We start from the raw sequence: 20,419 nt of genomic DNA on the forward strand, positions 1-20,419 counted from the left end.
GCGTCTGGGTATATACACACGGCGAGGTTGGACAATTGAAATTTGTCTACAGTAAATTCGCAAGTGAGAAAAATAATTACACGCCTTAAAAAAACGAATTAAGTCATAGTGTACACAGTAAGTCTTAGAAAAAAAAGATTGCTGCAGCGTTCACCTACTCTCTATTGTCGACGTTAGTAGATTTAAACGATTTTTTTTCTTGTATACTACAAGAACTAAAAAAATTTTTTTTTTTTAAAACATCAACCGGTTAACTATCATTTTTGTTTCAATAGTAATTGAACAACATAAAATAATAACAATAGTTAATATCGCCACAGGTATTCTGATGGGACATACTGTATGTATTATTAATGCGAACGAGAAATGAGTACTCACCATCGATAAATATTGACCGACTTAAATTGTGTAGATGTATATAGTGTTGTCAAATCGTCGTCATTAAGAAAGTACTGGACCTGAAAACGTAGTTCAATCAGTATTAATATTATGTAAAATCCAACAGAAACACGGTTTTTTAAAAAATATTAATAATTTACTCTTGAGAATCAATCACAATAATTTAGCAGTTCGAGAATTGTAATTCTCGAAAAGTTTTTGGGGGGGGGGGCTAGTGAAGGCTGCTGCTCCGAAGTCACTAAAGGTCAAGGTTAAGTAATATTTTGCTTTCATTTCCTCTAAAAGTACTATTAAGCCTCGACTCATGTTTATTAAATATTTAAGGAAACGCGTAGATAAATGTTTAATAATGCTTAATGAAACTTTGTGGTGTTATAAGTAATATAAATGATTATTACCGTTATTCATGGTCGTATTAACTTACCACGAGTAACGATTTAGGTTAGGTCATAACTGTTTAAAACATAATTCTTTTAAAACGCCAGTTACAATGTAATATTTTATTTTAAATAGTTATAAACTATAATCTAGAACAGCGTAAAATTGAACATTAAAATTAGTCGTTAAAATATAAATATATTTGAGAAACGAACCTTTTTGGCAATAAGACCATCAGCAGACGCGAGATGGTACTTGACGGTGTGGCTGTCGTTGTCCGTTGAAAGTATCGGCTGGCCGTGCCGCAGGTATCATTGCGCGGTACGTCTACGGCCGTTGTACTACGGTGCGCGTGTGTCGGACTACGGCGGCCCCGACGGCGTATACTTAGCTGTGCCGACTAGACGACCGGCTCGTGTCCCAGTCTGTGGTGTGGTGGGAGCGGAGGCTAGGTTGGGTGGGCCTTTTCCGGCGCGACGGTTGTGGCGCCCATAGCACGGTCGGTTGCAGCCCGAGTGGGGGCGGGCGCCTCGGCGTGGCAACCGCGTTGGCTACCGGAGTCGCGAAAAGTAACCGGTTGGCTCGATTAGGTGGCGCGCGCCTGTAAACCGTATTATATGTGTGTTAATGGAAGAGAGGGACGTCGGCCACGATGAGGAACAAGTGTCCGGATTCTTCGGGTCCACGACAATAGAATGAAAATTATTATAATATTTAAAATAATGTATTTTTATTAATACGTTATTATAGGATATTTTATCAACATTCTGAGCAATTTACCTTACTTAATAACAAAAGTAACTTGTACTGTATCCCTTGCCCTTATTGGGTTTAGTTATTAATTCTCAAATAAATAAATATGAGATTACCTCTCGACAAATGAAAGTAACCCAATATTACCTAATATTATTTTGGTGTCTAATGTTTATTTTTAATATTAGTATTGTTAAAATACAATAAATTATAAATAGTAGTTGCCCAGTCGTACTTAATACATTTAAACAGTATATGTAATAAATATATTTGAGTGTATTAAAATATGAGACGCAAGAGATGGTGATTAGACGCCTTTTGAAAATAGTATGATATAATATTATACGTTATTATTACTACTATTAGTGTTACGTGCGACTGGTTAAAGGCATATAAATAAAAATACATTATACATATGATCACAAATATCATAGGTTCCGGGACGTGACCTTCTAACCGAGGCTCAGATTAATAGTGGACGTATTGAACAATTCCGGGCTAGTCGGTTACTATAATAATGAATAATAAATCATAACCCGTACGCTGTTAAGAGAATCATAATTTTACATTAGAGAATAGGCGACAACACATCATAGGCCATATTATAGTTATAATAATATGTAGAATCGGTGCGATTTTAGTCGTTGCCCACCGGTCGTGCCGCCTCCGCGAATAAGCGATTTCACTCCGTCACGAGAATATTATACATATAAACAAAATAGATAGTAAACCGAGATAGGGAATAGAAAATCCGAACGTCGTCACTATCTGCAAAATATTCTATTTCCGGCGTTTTATTTCCATACGAAATAAAAGTCCTCCCGAACAGAGGTCAGTACCCTGACTAGTGACTACCTATGTCTTAGGGACAAACGTGTTGACGAAAAATACAAAATATATACCCAGCATTCACGCGTACAATGCCGTGATAGGAAAATGCATTTTGTGCGTTACATTATATCACATGATTTATAATATGTTATATATTGTGCGTACCTGCCTGTTACTATTATACCTAGTTCCAGGACGCGTCCTTCTTCGGCATCCCGTGATCCGTTAAAGTTTTCCGGAAATTGCAACGGTAATATTTTTCATAAAAGTATACCTAATAATGAATCTGCCTTGACCGTTCCTACGAATTACGATATTATTGAAAGCGGCCAATTACCAGAAGAAGTATGGAAATAAAAGATTTACATAATATCAATTTTAGTGTAGATCGTATTTTGAATAAAATGAGTAAAAATTTTAAATGCTACCATAAAAAAAAAACTACATTTAAATGTCAAATATTAGGATAATTAATTTTAGCCGAATGGCTCAAAAGTTCTTTTATTGGCTAAATGTATTTATTTAGTTATTCCGACTAAAAAAGTATTGTGTCCCTATATTAACCATAATTTTAGTTGGACCAACTATTGTTCTTTTGTGAAGGTATCAGCGGTATCTGTTCCAACAAAATCATAAACGTAAACACCAAAGATCATAAAATTGCAGTATATAACTTAAATATAAACTTAAGTTATGATAAGTCATTACTCCTAATTTTTCATTATATGTAGTATTATAATATGCATATTAGCTGGTTACATGATAATTTCTAAATTCTACCTCTTTCATTGACTGTTTGGAAGTAAATACTTTAGAAGATATTAATTATTACTTACAAAGTAAAGTATATATTATTTAATTATCGTTTTAAATAACGATCAATTTGCTGAAAGTTTTAACTGGTCGATAACAGTTTTGGATAATTACTTTTAAAGTTTAAAATTTAGAAGGGAGGAAGGAGAGATAGATGGTAAAAGTATTTTTATGTTTACGCATTACTCTACCGCACTCCACCTACCGTCATAAATGTTAAACTTTAATAACTTTAAAATTATTTATCCAAAACTGGTTATCGACTAGTCAAAACTTTCAGCAAGTTATTCTTAGTTTAAAAAGTTAATTAAAGTAAACCTTACCGTTAAAGTTTGAAAATAACATAAACTTAAGTGTCTATAAAGAACAATATTAAAATTACCATTATTTTAAAAGAAAAATGATCTTCTTATCCTTAATGATCATCAATCATGTATTATTCTCATAAAGTAAATTGTATTGTAATTTTATATTTATGTGTAATATAATTTTAGTTTCGGTGCGGAGCTGAGAAGGTATTGTTTTTACAATGATGTTTTTTTTTTTTTTGTGTTTCGACTCTGGACCCACAATATCTCGTAAACCGCTGAACCGATTTCTTCGTGTAGCAACTTTATAGATTAGAAATCATACCTAGAAGGTACTTTAATGGGCCAAAAATAAAAAAAAGTCACCCCTTCCCCATCAAAATAGAGAAAAACACCTAAAAAATTTACAAATTTTTCAACTTAAAATTACGATGCTCTATAACTTTTTTAAAAATAGCTGAAAATGTTCCAAATTTATATGAATTGTTCTTCAAACATAGTACTATAGATAAACATTAACAAAACACAAAAATATCATAAGCCCTTTAATCCCCTAGAAGGGATAACATTTTTTTCTTTGTTTACTTTTTCAAGCAAAGATTTAGATCTAAAAATTAGACCGAAGGTAGATCTAAAATGGAACTATAACATATACAATTTTCTCAAAAATCTGTAGTCAAATTTTTTTTTTATTATGGAAAAACCCCAAAAATAGGGTAAAGTTACACTTTGGTCGTAGTCAGTTTCTAGGTTGCTATGTGTGAGTGAATCAACAGTCAATCGGTAATGAAAATATTTTCATTTTATTGTTAATTACGATATATGGGTAACTATGACAGTACATTTTTATAGTCAGAAGTTCAACCCTTATCGTATCCACCCTGCACAAGACTAAATATTAAATTTTAGGTACATTTTTGCTGGTCCCACGATATCTTCTAAACCGCTATAACTGGTTAGCACATTCAACATACTATCCACAGATTCGCATCAAAGCGTTTATTTAAAAGTGATTTTATCACTTTCAGTTATAATATAATCTATAGACCTGTGACCTCTCCGTCTCCACTATGCTCTGACCCCACTGTACTGGCTTTTTTTTTATAAACTTATTTTAAATGATTACAAGCAAAGATTTACTGTTTGACCCATGCATAATAATTAATTATATTTTAAAACCATGACAGTTCTCGTCGTAAATTTGTGAAGTAGGCACTTTCCAGAAACACTTAACATAATTTATGTATACAACTTAATCTTATCCGAGCCTGCCACTTTTATCAACAACAAATTATTCCCATCGTACGTTTGCAAGTCACAACATCTAGACGTCTTCCAATCTTTCAGCACTATGTTAAGTATTCATTTTTTCTGTTTTCTGAAAAATTATCGTTTTTATCGTGAATCATTTATGGGCCATAAGTTATGAACACTTTTAAAGTTAAGATCTGCCATCCGAAAAAATTGAAAATTGAAGAAAACAGAAAAATACGTCAGCTATTACGATTATTCGTATAGTTTAAACGGATTCCTATAAGTCTTTTTAAAGAATTAAATTTAGCATATTAACATAATCTAAAGTTAGTTTGAACAGATAACGCACAATATTTGATAAGTAATAAGAAACAACAACTAACATATTTCAAACCACGTTTTTCAAAACTAGTTAAGTAGATAAAATATAAATGAATATTACTTAAACTAAATGATACACCATATTACGAGCCATCAATATCGAGATATAGAAATAGGAATTAATTTTTTTTCTAAAAATGAATTTTGGAAAATAATGTATCAGTTTTTGAAATAAAATCCTACACACTTAACTGGTTTATTGAAACAATGATCTAGATTCTAGATACATGATAAACAGAATTTTTTATTAATCATTTATAATGTAGTTGAATATTCAGACTTATTGCTTGGCATCAGCTAATAGCTGTCGAATCGCCCCGTATGAATATAGATCAAGGCATATGTAAATGTCGTGTGGAAAAAAATAACTAAACCAAATTTTAATTTTTATTTTATCTATACACTTTTAGACCTTGCATATTAAAATTGGATGTATAAACAGATCAGTAGAATCCGCATTAGGATTTACACTTAAGGCAATATATTTTATTGCTACTTGTTTTCGTTAAATATGTTTAGTATTTGAATTTGTAATGTCATATAGCTGATGATTAGGGCAGAGGACTTGTAGCTCTAAAAAAACATTAAATATGCAAGCACTTATACACTTGAAAACCCTAAAATATGCACTATTTATATGTTATAACATATTTTTAGCGATTAATTTAACAAATTAATTACTTTAATTAAAACATTTAAAATAAGAAAAACAATTACTGACTAAATTAAACTACATTTATAGGTATGCTATACTACGAGTCCACGACTAATAAATGAATAAAAACTTTGAATTAATGAAACTTTTACTATTTATTGACTTAATTATACTGTAAATAATGTATAATTTATTAATGATAGGTATACTGAATAATTGATTTTTTTATTTTAATAATTTGATATTCATTCTTCTGACCCTGAAAAAAATGTCCAATATTTTAGAAATTTTTTACTGATTATTGTTTTGACTTTTGATAAATTATTTTTAAAGCAAATGTTCAAAAAAATCCCCCTTAAAAGCATATATAATTTTAAAATGTCTCAAAAAGCAAAAAAGACCTAAATATGCAACATAGAAATTACAGATTTGGCTTTGTTATAACCTAAAAGAAATTTCTTTATGGTTGGCCTTTTTATACGGCTGCGCAAAACAAATATGCAAATGCTAGAAGTCCTCTGCCCTACTGATGATCAAACTGCTAGAGTCGTATCGATATTCATTAGTGGATACGCTTAAAAATAAATTATTCGCACAACTCGTACTAATCTTAATTAATCCGAATTCGTACCTAAACTCTTAGTCGGTTTTAAATAAGGTCAAATAGGGTAAATGTAAGACGAATAGGGAAATTTTAAAAGTTAAGAAAAAAGCCTTTAATTATGAGATATTTATGTTTTACATATTTCAATAAAACAAGGATTCTATGTCACATCGGTATGTATAGAGAAATTTAACTGGATATCGATGAGCTGGCCTCATTTACTAAACATTTAATTTCATCTATCTTAAATAAACTTCCTTTTCGCGACATACAATTTACAAACACTTATTTAAAAATACTTGGTTACCTCTCTCACACTCTAAATTATCACTCTAGATATTAGAGGTGCTATTTTAATAGGGGGTTGCAGGTCTTGGATTAGAGCCCCTATTTTTTTCCTGTTCCTTATCGCTGCTATTTTAATAACCTGTCCTTAGCATCTGAAAACGGCGATCTAAATACTCATTCAATTGTAAATTATGGTAATAGAACACCTAATTCCGTCAATTTTTTCGCAAGAAATCGTTTAGGAAAATCGTTAGTTATTTCATTAAAAAAAAAGTGGGAGGGGCTTTGTTATGGAAATGCTACTATCTATGCACCATATCACCATGTAAATGACTCTTAGATACACTTATATAGTCTTCCATAAAATAAAATGACCTAGGTATGGTAGAAAAACTTCCCTACTTCAAATTTGAAATGGCGTCGATTCTTGACATAAAAATATTTCTTTTATAATTTCCAATGATTCCTGGTTTTATATATTTAGCCTATTCAGGACAATAATAGTTCCTCTTTCTAGTCTACGTCATAATCTTTTCCCATTTTTCCCTTATATTGTCTGACCATTAACTCTCCAGGAAAAAAATATAAAACTAATATTGAAAAAAAACGTGATTTTTTAACAGGTTTTTTGAGATAATACATATCAATAACATTTTTAAGATTTAACATATTATATTTAATATATAGATCGACAATATTAAAACAACCGTCTCTATATTGTACACTTCAAGATGAAATTGTTATGAGTCATGTATTTTTTAATATTCTACCCATTTCAAATATAAAAATAAAACTCTATTTCCGCTTTTTACTCACATAAAAAATGATTTAATGAAATATTTTATAATAACATAATGTACTAAATCGGGTTTAGGAATCGTACATCTAATATAGTTGAGACTTATTTATGCTTGATACTTATCGTCCATCGGAATTATGCATGTAAATTGTAATTAATAATAATTACAAAAACAACGTAATTACTAAACTTTTAACATTTTCGATTAAAGTCGTCTTGATGTTACAAACAGGGCTACTGGATACATTATAATTGAGTTGTTACCGGCTGCGGACACATGGATGGTGTTAAGTATATACCGTATACGTGACACATAATATTCTTAAAGTAAAAATATTATAATGAAAAGCTAATATATATGATGATATTCACGGTCTGTACTACACCTATTACACCGCTGTATGTCGCGTCGTACGTTAATATATAATAATAATAATAATAATAATAATAATAATAATGATTTCATAGTTTTTAAGAGTAAAAGTGAAGCTGATGACACGGTTCTATCACGCTCATGTACGCAGAGCGCCATTACTCTTCGACACGCCTTACCATGTGTTAGTATATCGGTAATATATAGTTCCAGTCGATTATAAGATTTATGTATGGATTTTCACTTTTGTCCGTTTATGTGTTTGTGTGTGCATATACCGTATACATCTTGAAATACAGGTTATATACGTACCTACAAACCCAAGTACTTTAACGAATTTTCCTACAAATATGTTTTGCGCGCTTCCAAAGTACATCATCTAGGATATAACATCTGATCCTATCGCTAACCTACGTAGGTACCCCGGGGGACGCTAAGTCGGCGCCACGAATTTATAGTAAGGTACTTAAGCGATCGATGGAGTTGTGGTACGTGATCCGAATTTCTTTTTATTCCGACAAAAAAAACCTATTTCAATTGTACCGGCTATTATAATGTTATTTTTTAATTTATATACACGTATTGCCTGTTGGTCTCTTGGTCTATAGCTCACAAAAGCGTATCATATACCTAAATGTATACTTGTGTAAAGAGAGAAAGAGACAATCATCGTGCGTTCTAAATACAAATTATTGTGGTGTTATTCGTAAGATGATGGTTTAAGTTCGGCGTGTAAGTCCGAGTCATTAGGTAAGTGGATCAGTGGGCCAGTGGGCCAAACTGTATAGACGCGGTCCATTAGAATAATATACAACGCTGTGCGTATTATACGGCCCGGCGGTGTTTCAGAACCACTGCGATACACAGACAACTCGTCCGGAATACAATATTATAATACGTATGTGTATGTGTGTACAATTACGAATCAAAAAAAAATACGTATCAAAAATGTTAACAAAAAAAAAATATAGATATAAGTAAATACGACGGAAAATAATTAAAAAGAAAAAAGTCACCAACAATAGAAGTTTGCAATTAATGTGGTTCAGAAACCTATATAATTTTATTAAATTATTATTATATTTTAAATAAAATTATTATTATATTTTACACAGTACTGCCACTACCAGGGTGTATAGTGTAAACAAATCTAAAAAGAAGGTTGATTTATAGTTAATAGTGCGTAATTAAGTTAAAATGGGCAAAGCCCAGACTTTAGCATATTGATTGATGACTGCAGTTTACTCGACATAGTAATTTTATAGTACATATTATTTTGTATTCTACGCTATTCGATTTATTTGTTGTTAAAATTATTTGTTTGATAAATTATATTAAGTTCAAATATTATCGTATACTTGGCTGTATTGGCGTGCATGTGTGTGTACATATCCTCGGTCGGTATGGTCGAACCAGTTCGAAGGACCTATATATAGGTACATGCATACACATAATATTATATGGAGTGTTTGTAGTCGAGGAGAGGGACTGTAGTCAAGGTTATAATAGGCCGTGATGGACGGAAAGGAGAGTTGCAGCCAGGAACTCGTGTGGCTGTACAAAGACAATAATAATAACAACAATATTATTACCTACACACATACCAATGTACACATTGTGTTTAGCTCGGTGTAATTTCAATGGGATGAAAGTTCTGATATTACAACCACTTTAAAGGCTACATTGTGGACAAATTAAAAACGTCGTTAAAGGTATTATATTATGATGAAGCCTTTACACGTTAAACTCTTTTGGTTCAAAACGGGCGCTGTTCGCGCCTACATGTATTAGTCTGGTCGTCTGTAAGTGGGTCAAGTAAGCTGGGTAAAAACGGGTTTAGAAAAAAAATGTAAACATGAAAAGTGCGCGCGAGGCAAACGGCAGCGTTATCTGTTTGTGTACTATAGAGCAAGGTACTATTAAAAACGTCGTGTCGCCGAGCAAACCGCACTTATAGTTGTCATAATAATAAACGACAAGGATGTATAAAGCGTGATGGCATCATATAAAGGAGTCGGTGGAAAACAAATACTGTAGCGGGACGACGTCTTTACGGACGGGTTCCCTCTTCCTTGATTTATGTATAATATTTATATACCGAGCTGAAGTTTCAGTTTAGCCATTGACTACAAAATACTTCAAACTACAATATATTAAAACAGTTAATCTATGAGTTCAGCTCCAAAAATTAAATTGTCACGTCATCTCTCCAATTATTAACTATATAAACGTATTTATTGGTTTATAGTAAACCCTGTTGAATTTTAATTTAAAAAAAAAAGACAATTTTAGGTTGCTATAAGTTGGACATTATTTAGGCAACACGATACGTGGAAGTATAGTCAAGGTCACGAATAAGACGTCGCCTGGAGCTTAAATTTACTACTGTCCTATTTCTGTTTGATATGTATTTGAGAAAGGGTTTTGGTTTTATGATGATTTGATAGGTCTAAGACTACGAAATATTTTTAAACCACTGAAAAAACTCTATCGTTTAGAATATTTGATAGACTTGGTGTATTGAAAAGTCTACAGTAGTATTAGTATACACTCCTTCTCAAACATTAAAAAATCTCTCTACATAAAATATATCAGAATTCGACCGACTTTTTGAAACAATTGTTATGTTCATTTCACTGAAGACTAAAAAAAAACACCTAGTTGTTGAAAAGTAGTCGTTACAAAATGTCATCAATTTGGTACAATTTTGACAACCACAGCCACAGTAGGTCATTCTGGGCATATTGTATATTATTATTATTATTACTATAGTTTATACTTGTCCGACAGTTTTTCCCGTGAAATAGCGATGATACCATCGATTCGGCCAACATGTCCGTGTAATAAGGCGATTTTAATAATAAAAATGTTTAAAAAAAAAGTTAAATTTCGTCTGAATGGTCGAACAAAATATCCTTGGATACGGGTATAATATGTAGGTACAACTCATAAAATATTTATCACGTTATTCACTTACCTATAGTGCAGTAATAAAACTGTATAAGTATCCACTGGTAATTTTGAAAACAAAAACCGAGAGAAACTCTGATTAATAGACTTATACATGCAACCGTAGTTGTAATTATTGTTGTTGTTGTTGTTGTTGTAAATGACCTTTGGTGGAATTCGGAAATCCGGGCTGTCGGTTGAGACGAGAACATAGGTACACGTTTATTTCCGATGGTAATTGTGGCTTATTGGGATTTTCACATTCCTATCAGCGTGACTGTATAGATATAATAATATGACAACCCGTAAACCAGCCAGACAGCTCTTACTTTTCGAAAAAGTGGGTACAACCACGCGTTTGGTTTTGAGGAGGTCAGAATCCTCTTGTAGGTCCGATTACCGGCCACCCGTTGTCAACGCCCTAAGTATTCAGACCATTCACTTCTGTAAAAGCAAAAGAAAAATACAACATAATAACACAATACTGCTTGTTGCTGACATTTGTAAAAAAGTTTTCGAAAATGACATTAAATATAAACAATTTCTTTAACAAACTATAATACTTTCATCACATTATGCCATTTTAATTATCTCAAAAATAAGACGTCCAGTTTCAAAAGCAGTTATGAAAATGTTCACAAACAACAAATAATTTCTTCAGTAGGGTGATTTCGAAGCCAACTAGAATTTAACCAACACAGTTTAACCAACAGTTTGAGTTAGTTATACTCTTTATTTTATATTCAATATAATAGTTTTACATATGTACCATATAATGCAGTGTAGCCACTAAAAAAAAAAATCACGTTTAAAAAATTTCTTTTAGCTGGTTTTGAAACTAGACGCCTCAAATGTGATCGATTTTTTTGTGTCAAGTAATTAATTTTAATTTCCCTAAATTATTCAGTTGTTAGTTATTTTAATAAATGATTTAAATATAGTACGTTCAAGGTTGTTAGGAAACATTAAACTCAAAAACTTCGTAAATATGATACGTATTATGTTAATTATTTTGAAATACTTTATGTTAATAAAATATAATTATAACTTTAGTTTAAATATATATTTTTCAATTTACATATTATACTTAGCTATAGAATATTTAAAAAAATTAAATTTGAAAAAAAAACAGAAATTGAAAATTTATATTTTGACTTAAATGTTAACGACGAACACCACATACACCTTTTTTAGAACGGCTTTTAACCTTCACGCCTCGTGTACTTAAGTCATAACCACGATAATAGTTCACTCATAATTGGTTTAACGTTATACCTAAATACCAAGAAAGAATCTTAAAAAAAAAATTTTTAATTATTATTATTATGTTGTGGTAATAAAACTGAAACAAACTGCCGAGCTCTGATACCGAATGAAATACATATATACAAATTATCCACATCTAACTTCTTTCGTTTACAATTCTGCACATTTTGTCGATCTTATCGGTTGAATTTGAATTGGAAGAGTGTACATCTATATTGGTACATTAAAATGTAGACAAATTGTAGACACACTTAACATCACATCAACCTTAAAGTATTCTATTTCCGGTTCTTAAATAAACTATAATGAATAAAATACAGACTTAACACTGCGTGGGAGTCTTTTTAAATCTATGAAGTGTGAACGTTTAAAAGATATGAAAATTGCGGTCTATGACAGGTTTCTTTTGGCAGCAATTGTTTTTAGGCCAAGGTCGTGACGGTGGTAGTCTGTTGTCGGCGCAGTGTGCTGTCGGTGAACCGGTTTGGTGAAATATAATAATATATATAACATTATATTATATACATATATATATTCTACATAAAGAGAATAAACATCCGATGAATAACATTAACAACAGATTTGCGCGCTTATTAACAGTCAGTAATTCGGTCAATTTTATAGAAAAATGATCTTACAATTTCAATTTCATATTAGATGATTTTTAGTGAATGCATATAAGAATAGTACAATCTATAGAAAAAAGAAAATAATATCTAAAACCATTCAATTCTCTCAAACGATCAAATTATATTAAAAGTGAATAAAGCATAAATCCTAACTTGATAAATTATTTTTACGGTTTAAATTCTAAGACTACATTTATCAATATCGTAAATGATCTATAGATAAAATTAAAAATAGTCTTGTGTTTAGTCCTAACTAAAGGGCGCGCGCAGGTAAAAATTCAGGGGGGAGGGGAGGGGCCGCTTATAATTTTGTAATGGATTTTGCGAATTTAGGACATTGGATATACTTTTTTTAGCTTGCATAGAAGATAAGGGAAGTTGTCCCTCCTGCCCCTCCCAGTGGGCGCCCTTACTTTCTACAATCTAAATAATATTATATGAGTCCCATGATCTAATAAACTATTAGCGAACACTAAAAACAACTACAATTAATTTCAGTTAGTTGTTACTTGATTTGTCAGTTATATATATTTTGTTAATCAAAGGGAGTAATATATACAAAAGATGTGTGTAGTTCAACTTTCAATAATGAAGCCCCATACTTAATGTAATTAAATTAGATCAAATAGCATTAAATTAAATTAAACTAACGGGGCTGTTATATTAAGTACTGTTTATATTAGTTTGTTTCACTCGTAAAAATTGTCTGTTTACGCATGTTATTAAAATACTATGGCATGCTATTATTTTAATGTTAATATTATAGTAAATATACCATTTGAATCGCTTTTTGTTAAAAGGGCATATGTTAGATTTTTTGTTAATTTTTTTTGCAACTTTCAACTAGTATAAACTTGAATTAAATATTTTTACAGAATCGAAATTTGGTATAAATGTCGAGTACCATGCACATCATAATGCACATAAAAAAAATTATTTACAAAGTTACCACATTTTGGAGGCTGTGCAGTTTTTTATCATTTCCCAAAAGTTCACCTGTTGAAACATATGTCTTTTTAACAAAGAGCGATTCATTTGAAACTTTGATTTTTAAATAACATGATACATTTTGTTTTTAAACTACCTATATAATTTTTCACTTTCTCACTTATAATTAACACTATACCCACTCTATTAATTGCAAATATGATACAGTTATTACTATCAAGTATCGTGCGTTGGGGTCACGGTAAGTCGTGAATTGAATACCAACCTAGTAAATACAATATTTATATGGTGTAAACGTATTTAATTTAACCGAAGGGTGTGCATCCGGGATGTTTGTTGAACACCCAACACGGTCACCAGGTCAACAACAGTCGCAACGTCATGGTTAGTTTTCCCGTTCCGCCCGAGTATCTATTACTGACAGTCTATATTATATATATATAATATGCGTTTTCTATTCTTTAACATTGGTACATGCCTATTGGCTACTTTATATCTTGGCCTGTAGGCTGTGTACAAAATTAAGTGCATGAAATATATTTATATATACCCTATGTTACATAAAAACATTGAGTATACATTTCACTATAAAAACACGACTTATTAGTAGCACGCATATTATAAACTCAAATTTTTTACACACACACGACAACCTTTATTAACTGTTGCATATTACTTACTACTTAGACGAGTAAAGCATTTAAGCATTTATATGTTAATCGTGTACAATATTATCTTCCTTTTAAAAAAAACAGGGTATAAAATTATTTTGGACATTGCTCAATTTATGCAATAAAGTTTCATTTAGGTTTTAATATTTCTGTATCTCCAAAATATCTATGTCAATCTATTACCTCTCTAGCCACTATTATTTTCTGAATTTATTTAACTGTTGACCTAAAGTTCATATCGACATTATCAGAATCTATTATAATTAAACAACTTGTTTCAACAATTAAAACAAATTATTGATGACAGGACTTCATTGTTAAAAAAAAGAAGAACGTTAATTAGTAAAACTAGGGATAGCTATTTGTATTTTATCATACAAGGTCAAATGTTAATTAATTTCACTCAATATCAGTTATATAACATTTCTCATAAGAAAATATAAGCATTTTTTTAGGTTTTATCGACTAAAAAAAAAATTGTTATTCGTATCTAAACGTTATTAGATTAGATTATTTTTATGTAAACCTACTTAGGTAATACAGTTTGTGCTAACACGAAGTCTACTCACAAAGAAAATACTCGCCCAAGTTCGCTGTAGACTGTGTAGGTAAAATAAATAAAAATAATCACATCAAGTCTATAATGGAGCTTGAGAATCAAGTCGCTTTAGTTACTGGCGCTGCGTCTGGAATTGGTTATGCCTACACCAAGTACTTACTTCAGAATAATGTGAAGGTATACACTATACCTAGTATAGAGTACCTACTTTTGAAAGTTGGATTAGATCAACTGGTTGACACCCATAAAAACGTTACTTTTGTTAAATAAAATTATGTTTTTTTTAGGTGGCACTTTGTGATATAAATATCAAGCAATGTCAATCGGTTGCCGACGAATTTGCACAAATATATGGACACGTTAGCGTTTTAGCGTTACAATGTGATGTCACTAGTGAAGTAGTATTTGAAAGTAATTATGAGTTACATTTTTTTTTATTGTAATTTCTATGTGTAAGGTAATTGGCTACTAAGATTTTTGGCGATAAAGTTTAGAAAATAAAGAAAACTTTAATTTATACCAGAATCTGTTTTTATGTCTCCTATTATAAAAACTTTTTACATTTTTGTTTAATTTTAAAAAATGTATACATACATTTTATTAAAATGTAATATTTTTTAAATCTTTGTCTTTTTAAACTTAGAAATTAAGTCTGATGGTAGATTTATGAATTCATTATCGTTTCACAGGACATACAATTTAAACAAAAATCGAAGTTTAGTAAAACAACTGAGCTGTTTTTTCTATTTGCAAGAATTTAGCCCAACAAATATTTATAGCTTTAATAGATTAACATAAAGTACTTACAATATAAACTCAAGATGACGTTTTTTTTATAAGAGACAAGAGAACCACATACACGTGGAAATCATTTTTATTAAATAAAAATAAGAACCAAATTCCCCGATTTAAGAAAATACATGTATTAATGTTTGTTAATACATGTTATTACTATATTGAATCCTTGTAATTTACACAGTGCGTATTATGATCAGTGACCACTTCCCGGTAGCAATGTAGTCTAATCAACGTGTCTCTTGTCCGTACCCTTCATGGGCCTAATTTTTGTTTGTTTATTGATTGTCGACTATACAAAGTGATCATCTGATGTAAGACACTCATTTTTTTTGAAAATATGAATTTTTTTTCTCGAGAAAATGAGTAGGTACATATTTTGCTATATTTTCCAACATTAGTTGGCTCCTGAACCTTCAGAATTTCCGAACACGAGTCCTATGTTAGGTGGTCTCAATTTGATTGATTTACACAAACCCCGTAAATCGTAATATTGACAATAGTGTTTTTGTGTTTCGAATCTTGAATGTTATTGAGCTACTAGCTTAAGCATATAACAGTTATTGATTCTATTCTTCATTCTCTATATAGTTTATTCATTTTATGACGTGTTAACTGTTAATAAACGTATTTACATAACCTTAATTCAAAATCAATGATTCTTAATTGTGTCTAACGTTAATCCTCGTGCATCACAACATTCTTATAATTAAATACTCCCATCTCTTCCCGATGCGGAGATAAATAGATATTTTTAGTGCTTGCCATTATAACTTAAAATTACACATGCATTTATTTTCTAGACGCATTTATATCGTGTATAAACCACTTTAAGAGATTGGACATTGTCGTAAATAACGCGGGCATGTTTAACGAAACAATGGAAAAGTGGGCGGCCACGATGAATGTCAACTATGTAACGCGAAAGTCTATGATTTTTAACTACATCTAATACCAAAACATGGTAAAACAGTGGAAATCACAGGACAGATTTGTTTCAGGGAGGTGTGGTGAGGGGCACTATGTTGGCGATCAAGTATATGGGCGCTCCGTACGGCGGCAAGGGAGGAACTGTTGTGCAGACTGCTTCCATAGCCGCCTTTATTGGAGTCGCAAACATAGCCCCAATGTACAGGTCTACAAAACGGGCCGTCGTAGAATTCACTAGAGCGATTGGCGTAATAATTTATTTTGTTTTATCACCATTTTAACACTTATACATAAGACCAACTTTATGCAAAAGGACAAGAAAACATTCGAGCATTTGAACGTAAGGATTATGGCACTATGTCCGGGATACGTGCAAACGCCTTTTATTGAAGGCGACAGGTCCAGTCTCTACTTGATTAAAGAATTTGGTAAAAAAGGAAAAGAAGCTATTGAAACGTATCCAGTGCAAAGGTATACATTTTTATGCAGTTCGAATTATGTTTTAATAAAAAAACGCAACGTTATTTCTTTCAGTTCCGAGAGTGTGGCCAAAGGGTTAATCGAAATATTGAAGCACGGTAGTACCGGCGACTGTTGGATTGTCGAGAACGATGAAAAACCGCGACCAGCCAACTTACCCGACATACCATACTAATACAATAATAGTTGAAATGTATACTTTGTAGTGAGTTTGTTAACGGAAATTGATTTAACAGTTATAATATAATTTGTTTTAAAAAATTGGAGGACGCGGGGCAAAACTACGGCAGTGCCTACTTCATAGCAGAGACGTCTTTACATTTTTAGCGCCCTTCTATAAGAACAAGTATGCATCCTCAGAATTCAGATTTAATAGTTTTTTAAAAAATGCGTTTGTTTTCAATAAATATTATAAATGTTTAACTTTAAGTAAATTAAGAAAATAAAATAAATAAAAATATTTAATTTTTTGACGTGAATTTTGTTTTGCAAATATATTATTAATATCATCATTGTTTATATTATACTCGTATTATGGTATTTGCACATAATTGTTGCAGATAACTTATTTAGATGATCGTCAGTCATTCTTGATATTGTATAAGATTTACCTCGCTTCAGTGCAGTCACAAATCTCTCGGCTGAACAACTTAAATTTAAGCAGCAGATACATTTACATCCTTATTGATAAGGTCACAGACCATAGTTAGTATAGTTTCTCAGTCCTGATCATTTTACAAGTATCGATTATAGTTATAGATAATTAATTTATAGATACATTCAATAACTTCTGAATTCAATACATTCATAAAAATGTAGCAAATGAAGAAAAAATATAATTTCTATACATGTTTTGCAGTATTTCCACTTTTTTAAAATTCTGATGGTTAAATTAGTAAAAAGTAAATAGTTACATTTTTTATTAGATTCGTCATAGTATGTTTTTCTTCTTTCTAGTTCTGAATGTGTTGTCATAAAAGTATACAGGTCCTAAAGTCCTATTAATCTTAAACGAGTCTCGGATTTCAAAATGTAATTCTTCTTCTCTTTCTTAAAAACCAATAGGTAGCAATATTAAAAAATAGTTTCTGTTGGGTAGTTATCGATTTTCGTCAAGAGTTCATTCTTGAATAAACTTAATTTTATTACTTTTTCAGGTAACTGTTTTGATCACAATTAATTATAAATCCTATATAACTGAAATTACAATTTAGAAAATAAGGTAATGGACTTCAACCATTACTGTCAATACCTTCTACTGTATTAGGAAATCGTAATTAGAAATATATATATATATATATCACATCTTAGATAAACAAATATTGTTATTTTGTACTAAAAAGTTTAAGTAATTATTTCTGAGTAAGCAAGTAAAGAAGATAATTAATATACTATGGTTACTGGTTGCATAATCTGTGTTTTGTCCATACGTTATCTTCAGAATTTTTTTTTTTAATCCATTTTAATTGTATACATACTAAATTATTTTGAAATATTATTAGTTTTCTTCTTTTTGTTATAACACAATTTAAACTAGAAAATACATAAGTTATGATAAAAAATAAAAACTCAAGAAATTTAAGTTCACATTTATTAGTCAATAGCACATAATAAATGCTCTTATTTTATCATATATGATAGCAAGGAGTTCACATTGAAAAGGGGCGCATTTGTATAATATATAGTATAGTATATATATATATATATATATATATATATACTATATATATATATATATATATTAATAATAATAATAGTGAATTAATTACAAACAAATATTACGTATCTTTTTTTTTTTTAATATCTACATATGCTACTGAATAAACACATATTTTATGACTTATGTTATACATAATATATATTTAAATCAGGCTTTTTCAAATGAATTCAAAAAACCAGAACCACACAGTTAAATCATTTGTTTATAATAAGTTAGCTAATCTAAAAAAAAAAGATCTTGAAAAGTAGTTTTAACATTAGTTAAATCTTAAGTTTTAACAAGACATGATATTTATATTTTCTCATAAGATTAATATTTCTATAGTCTTTTTTTTTTTTACATAAAAATATATAATAATACAATATGTATGTCTTTTAAATCTAATATAATTTTTAACAGAGGTTAGCACATGATGAGAAATTAGATTATGCTGCCCCCATTGTTTTTTTGTGTAAATACTAAAAACACAATCCGTCATAATTTAAAGTCCGCTGAACTCCCACATGACTAGCTTATAATAATATATTATGTCTTTGTTATTGCCACAGTAAAAAAATACAAATTTAGTAGGCGGTTTATAATGGAAAACAATGTTTTTATTTTCAACATTTTTTCCCAGTACCAATCTGGCAATTTGCATTAAAACACATTTTATTTGTTGCTACCAATATGTATAAGTTGAGGGAGAAATAATAACGTAATAATATTAATAGTACCTAATATTTACATAAAAAAAGGTATATAATAATAAGTCAATCCCTACAGTGTTCTCTACTGATATAGTATTTACAATATTTTTTTTATACATTCAATAAGTGAAAATTAAAATATACGAGTTATAAATTTATTCTTATCTAGATTTATTTAACAAAAATTGGAGAGTGAACTACTTAACAGAAAGTACAAAAAAATATATAATAAAAAAATAAAAATTGATCACAATAAATAAATGAGGCAGTAATATAGAGGAATGATACAATAGTGATGCGTTTTCCTTTTGAGCGCAAACAGCGTCTTACACATTGCTGATAATAACACTTTAGTTACAATTTATAACAAAGACAAAATAGGTAATATATAATAAGAGAGCAGCAACATTTTTGGATAAAATGTAATGAACATTTTTGTATCACTAAATCTCTTCGTTTAGTTTATTTTGCATAATAACAAGATAGGGGTCACAACTTCTAATTATTTAATAGTCAGTTCTCAACTTACATGTTTTGACTTTTAAATAATTTTAACTAAAATTTTTTTACCTTATTTAAGAAGTTTGAGATTCTGGAGGAGCTCTGAAAATATATTTAAGACATATTTTAGCTTAGCTATGAAAAGGAGGTATTTTTTTATCATTTTATTATAATTTTGTTTTCATTAAAAAATAATTGGCAGTTGATAACTTTTTTTATAATGGAATTTTAATATTTGATTGGGACTTAATCATCATTAAATATTTAAATATGTCAATTTAAATTATTATTTCTTACCCTGGAGGTCCAGATGGCCCGGGATAATAATATGGCGGTGGACGTTCATATTCTGATGAGATCGGATTTTGATACTGAGGCGGTCCACCATTTGAAAAATCCCAAGTTTGTCTAAAATAACAAAAACATTGTAAATTACTAAATTAGAA

General features: G+C 30.2%; 2 protein-coding genes across 4 annotated transcripts in view; one reads left to right on the forward strand and one right to left on the reverse strand.

Moving 5' to 3' along the window:
* Positions 1-14,825: 14,825 nt before the first annotated feature.
* LOC126833490 (15-hydroxyprostaglandin dehydrogenase [NAD(+)]-like) lies at positions 14,826-17,542 on the forward strand. Its single transcript, XM_050564867.1, has 7 exons — positions 14,826-15,035; positions 15,146-15,269; positions 16,457-16,569; positions 16,655-16,831; positions 16,897-17,054; positions 17,118-17,268; positions 17,331-17,542. Exons 1-6 carry the CDS (start codon positions 14,943-14,945, stop codon positions 17,236-17,238), a joined length of 786 nt encoding a protein of 261 aa, XP_050420824.1. The 5' UTR covers positions 14,826-14,942; the 3' UTR covers positions 17,239-17,268; positions 17,331-17,542.
* A 1,815-nt stretch (positions 17,543-19,357) lies between these two features.
* The window catches only part of LOC126834002 (prominin-like protein), a 28,915-nt gene continuing 27,853 nt past the window's right edge, over positions 19,358-20,419 (reverse strand). For all 3 annotated transcript variants that reach the window (XM_050565647.1, XM_050565644.1, XM_050565645.1), the window contains 2 exons: positions 20,271-20,381; positions 19,358-20,075 (listed from right to left, as the gene is read on the reverse strand). In XM_050565647.1, coding sequence (XP_050421604.1) covers positions 20,048-20,075; positions 20,271-20,381 — 139 coding nt within the window. In that variant the 3' untranslated portion in view covers positions 19,358-20,047. The remainder of the gene's footprint in view (positions 20,076-20,270; positions 20,382-20,419) is intronic.

This window comes from Adelges cooleyi, unplaced genomic scaffold (assembly GCF_023614345.1).
Source record: "Adelges cooleyi isolate 19-005CV unplaced genomic scaffold, UGA_ACOO_1.1 ACOO_flye_CR_arks_rails_tigmint_CR_PRNA_2, whole genome shotgun sequence".
NCBI classification, from domain to species: Eukaryota; Metazoa; Arthropoda; class Insecta; order Hemiptera; family Adelgidae; genus Adelges; species Adelges cooleyi.

What these genes read in the sequence shown, in the direction of transcription:
- LOC126833490 (XM_050564867.1), top strand. Translation starts at nt 14,943, where the DNA reads ATGGAGCTTGAGAATCAAGTCGCTTTAGTTACTGGCGCTGCGTCTGGA. An exon ending in TACTTCAGAATAATGTGAAG is followed by an intron (nt 15,036 to 15,145) that starts GTATACACTATA and finishes TGTTTTTTTTAG; the next exon opens with GTGGCACTTTGTGATATAAA. An exon ending in AATTCACTAGAGCGATTGGC is followed by an intron (nt 16,832 to 16,896) that starts GTAATAATTTAT and finishes TTTATGCAAAAG; the next exon opens with GACAAGAAAACATTCGAGCA.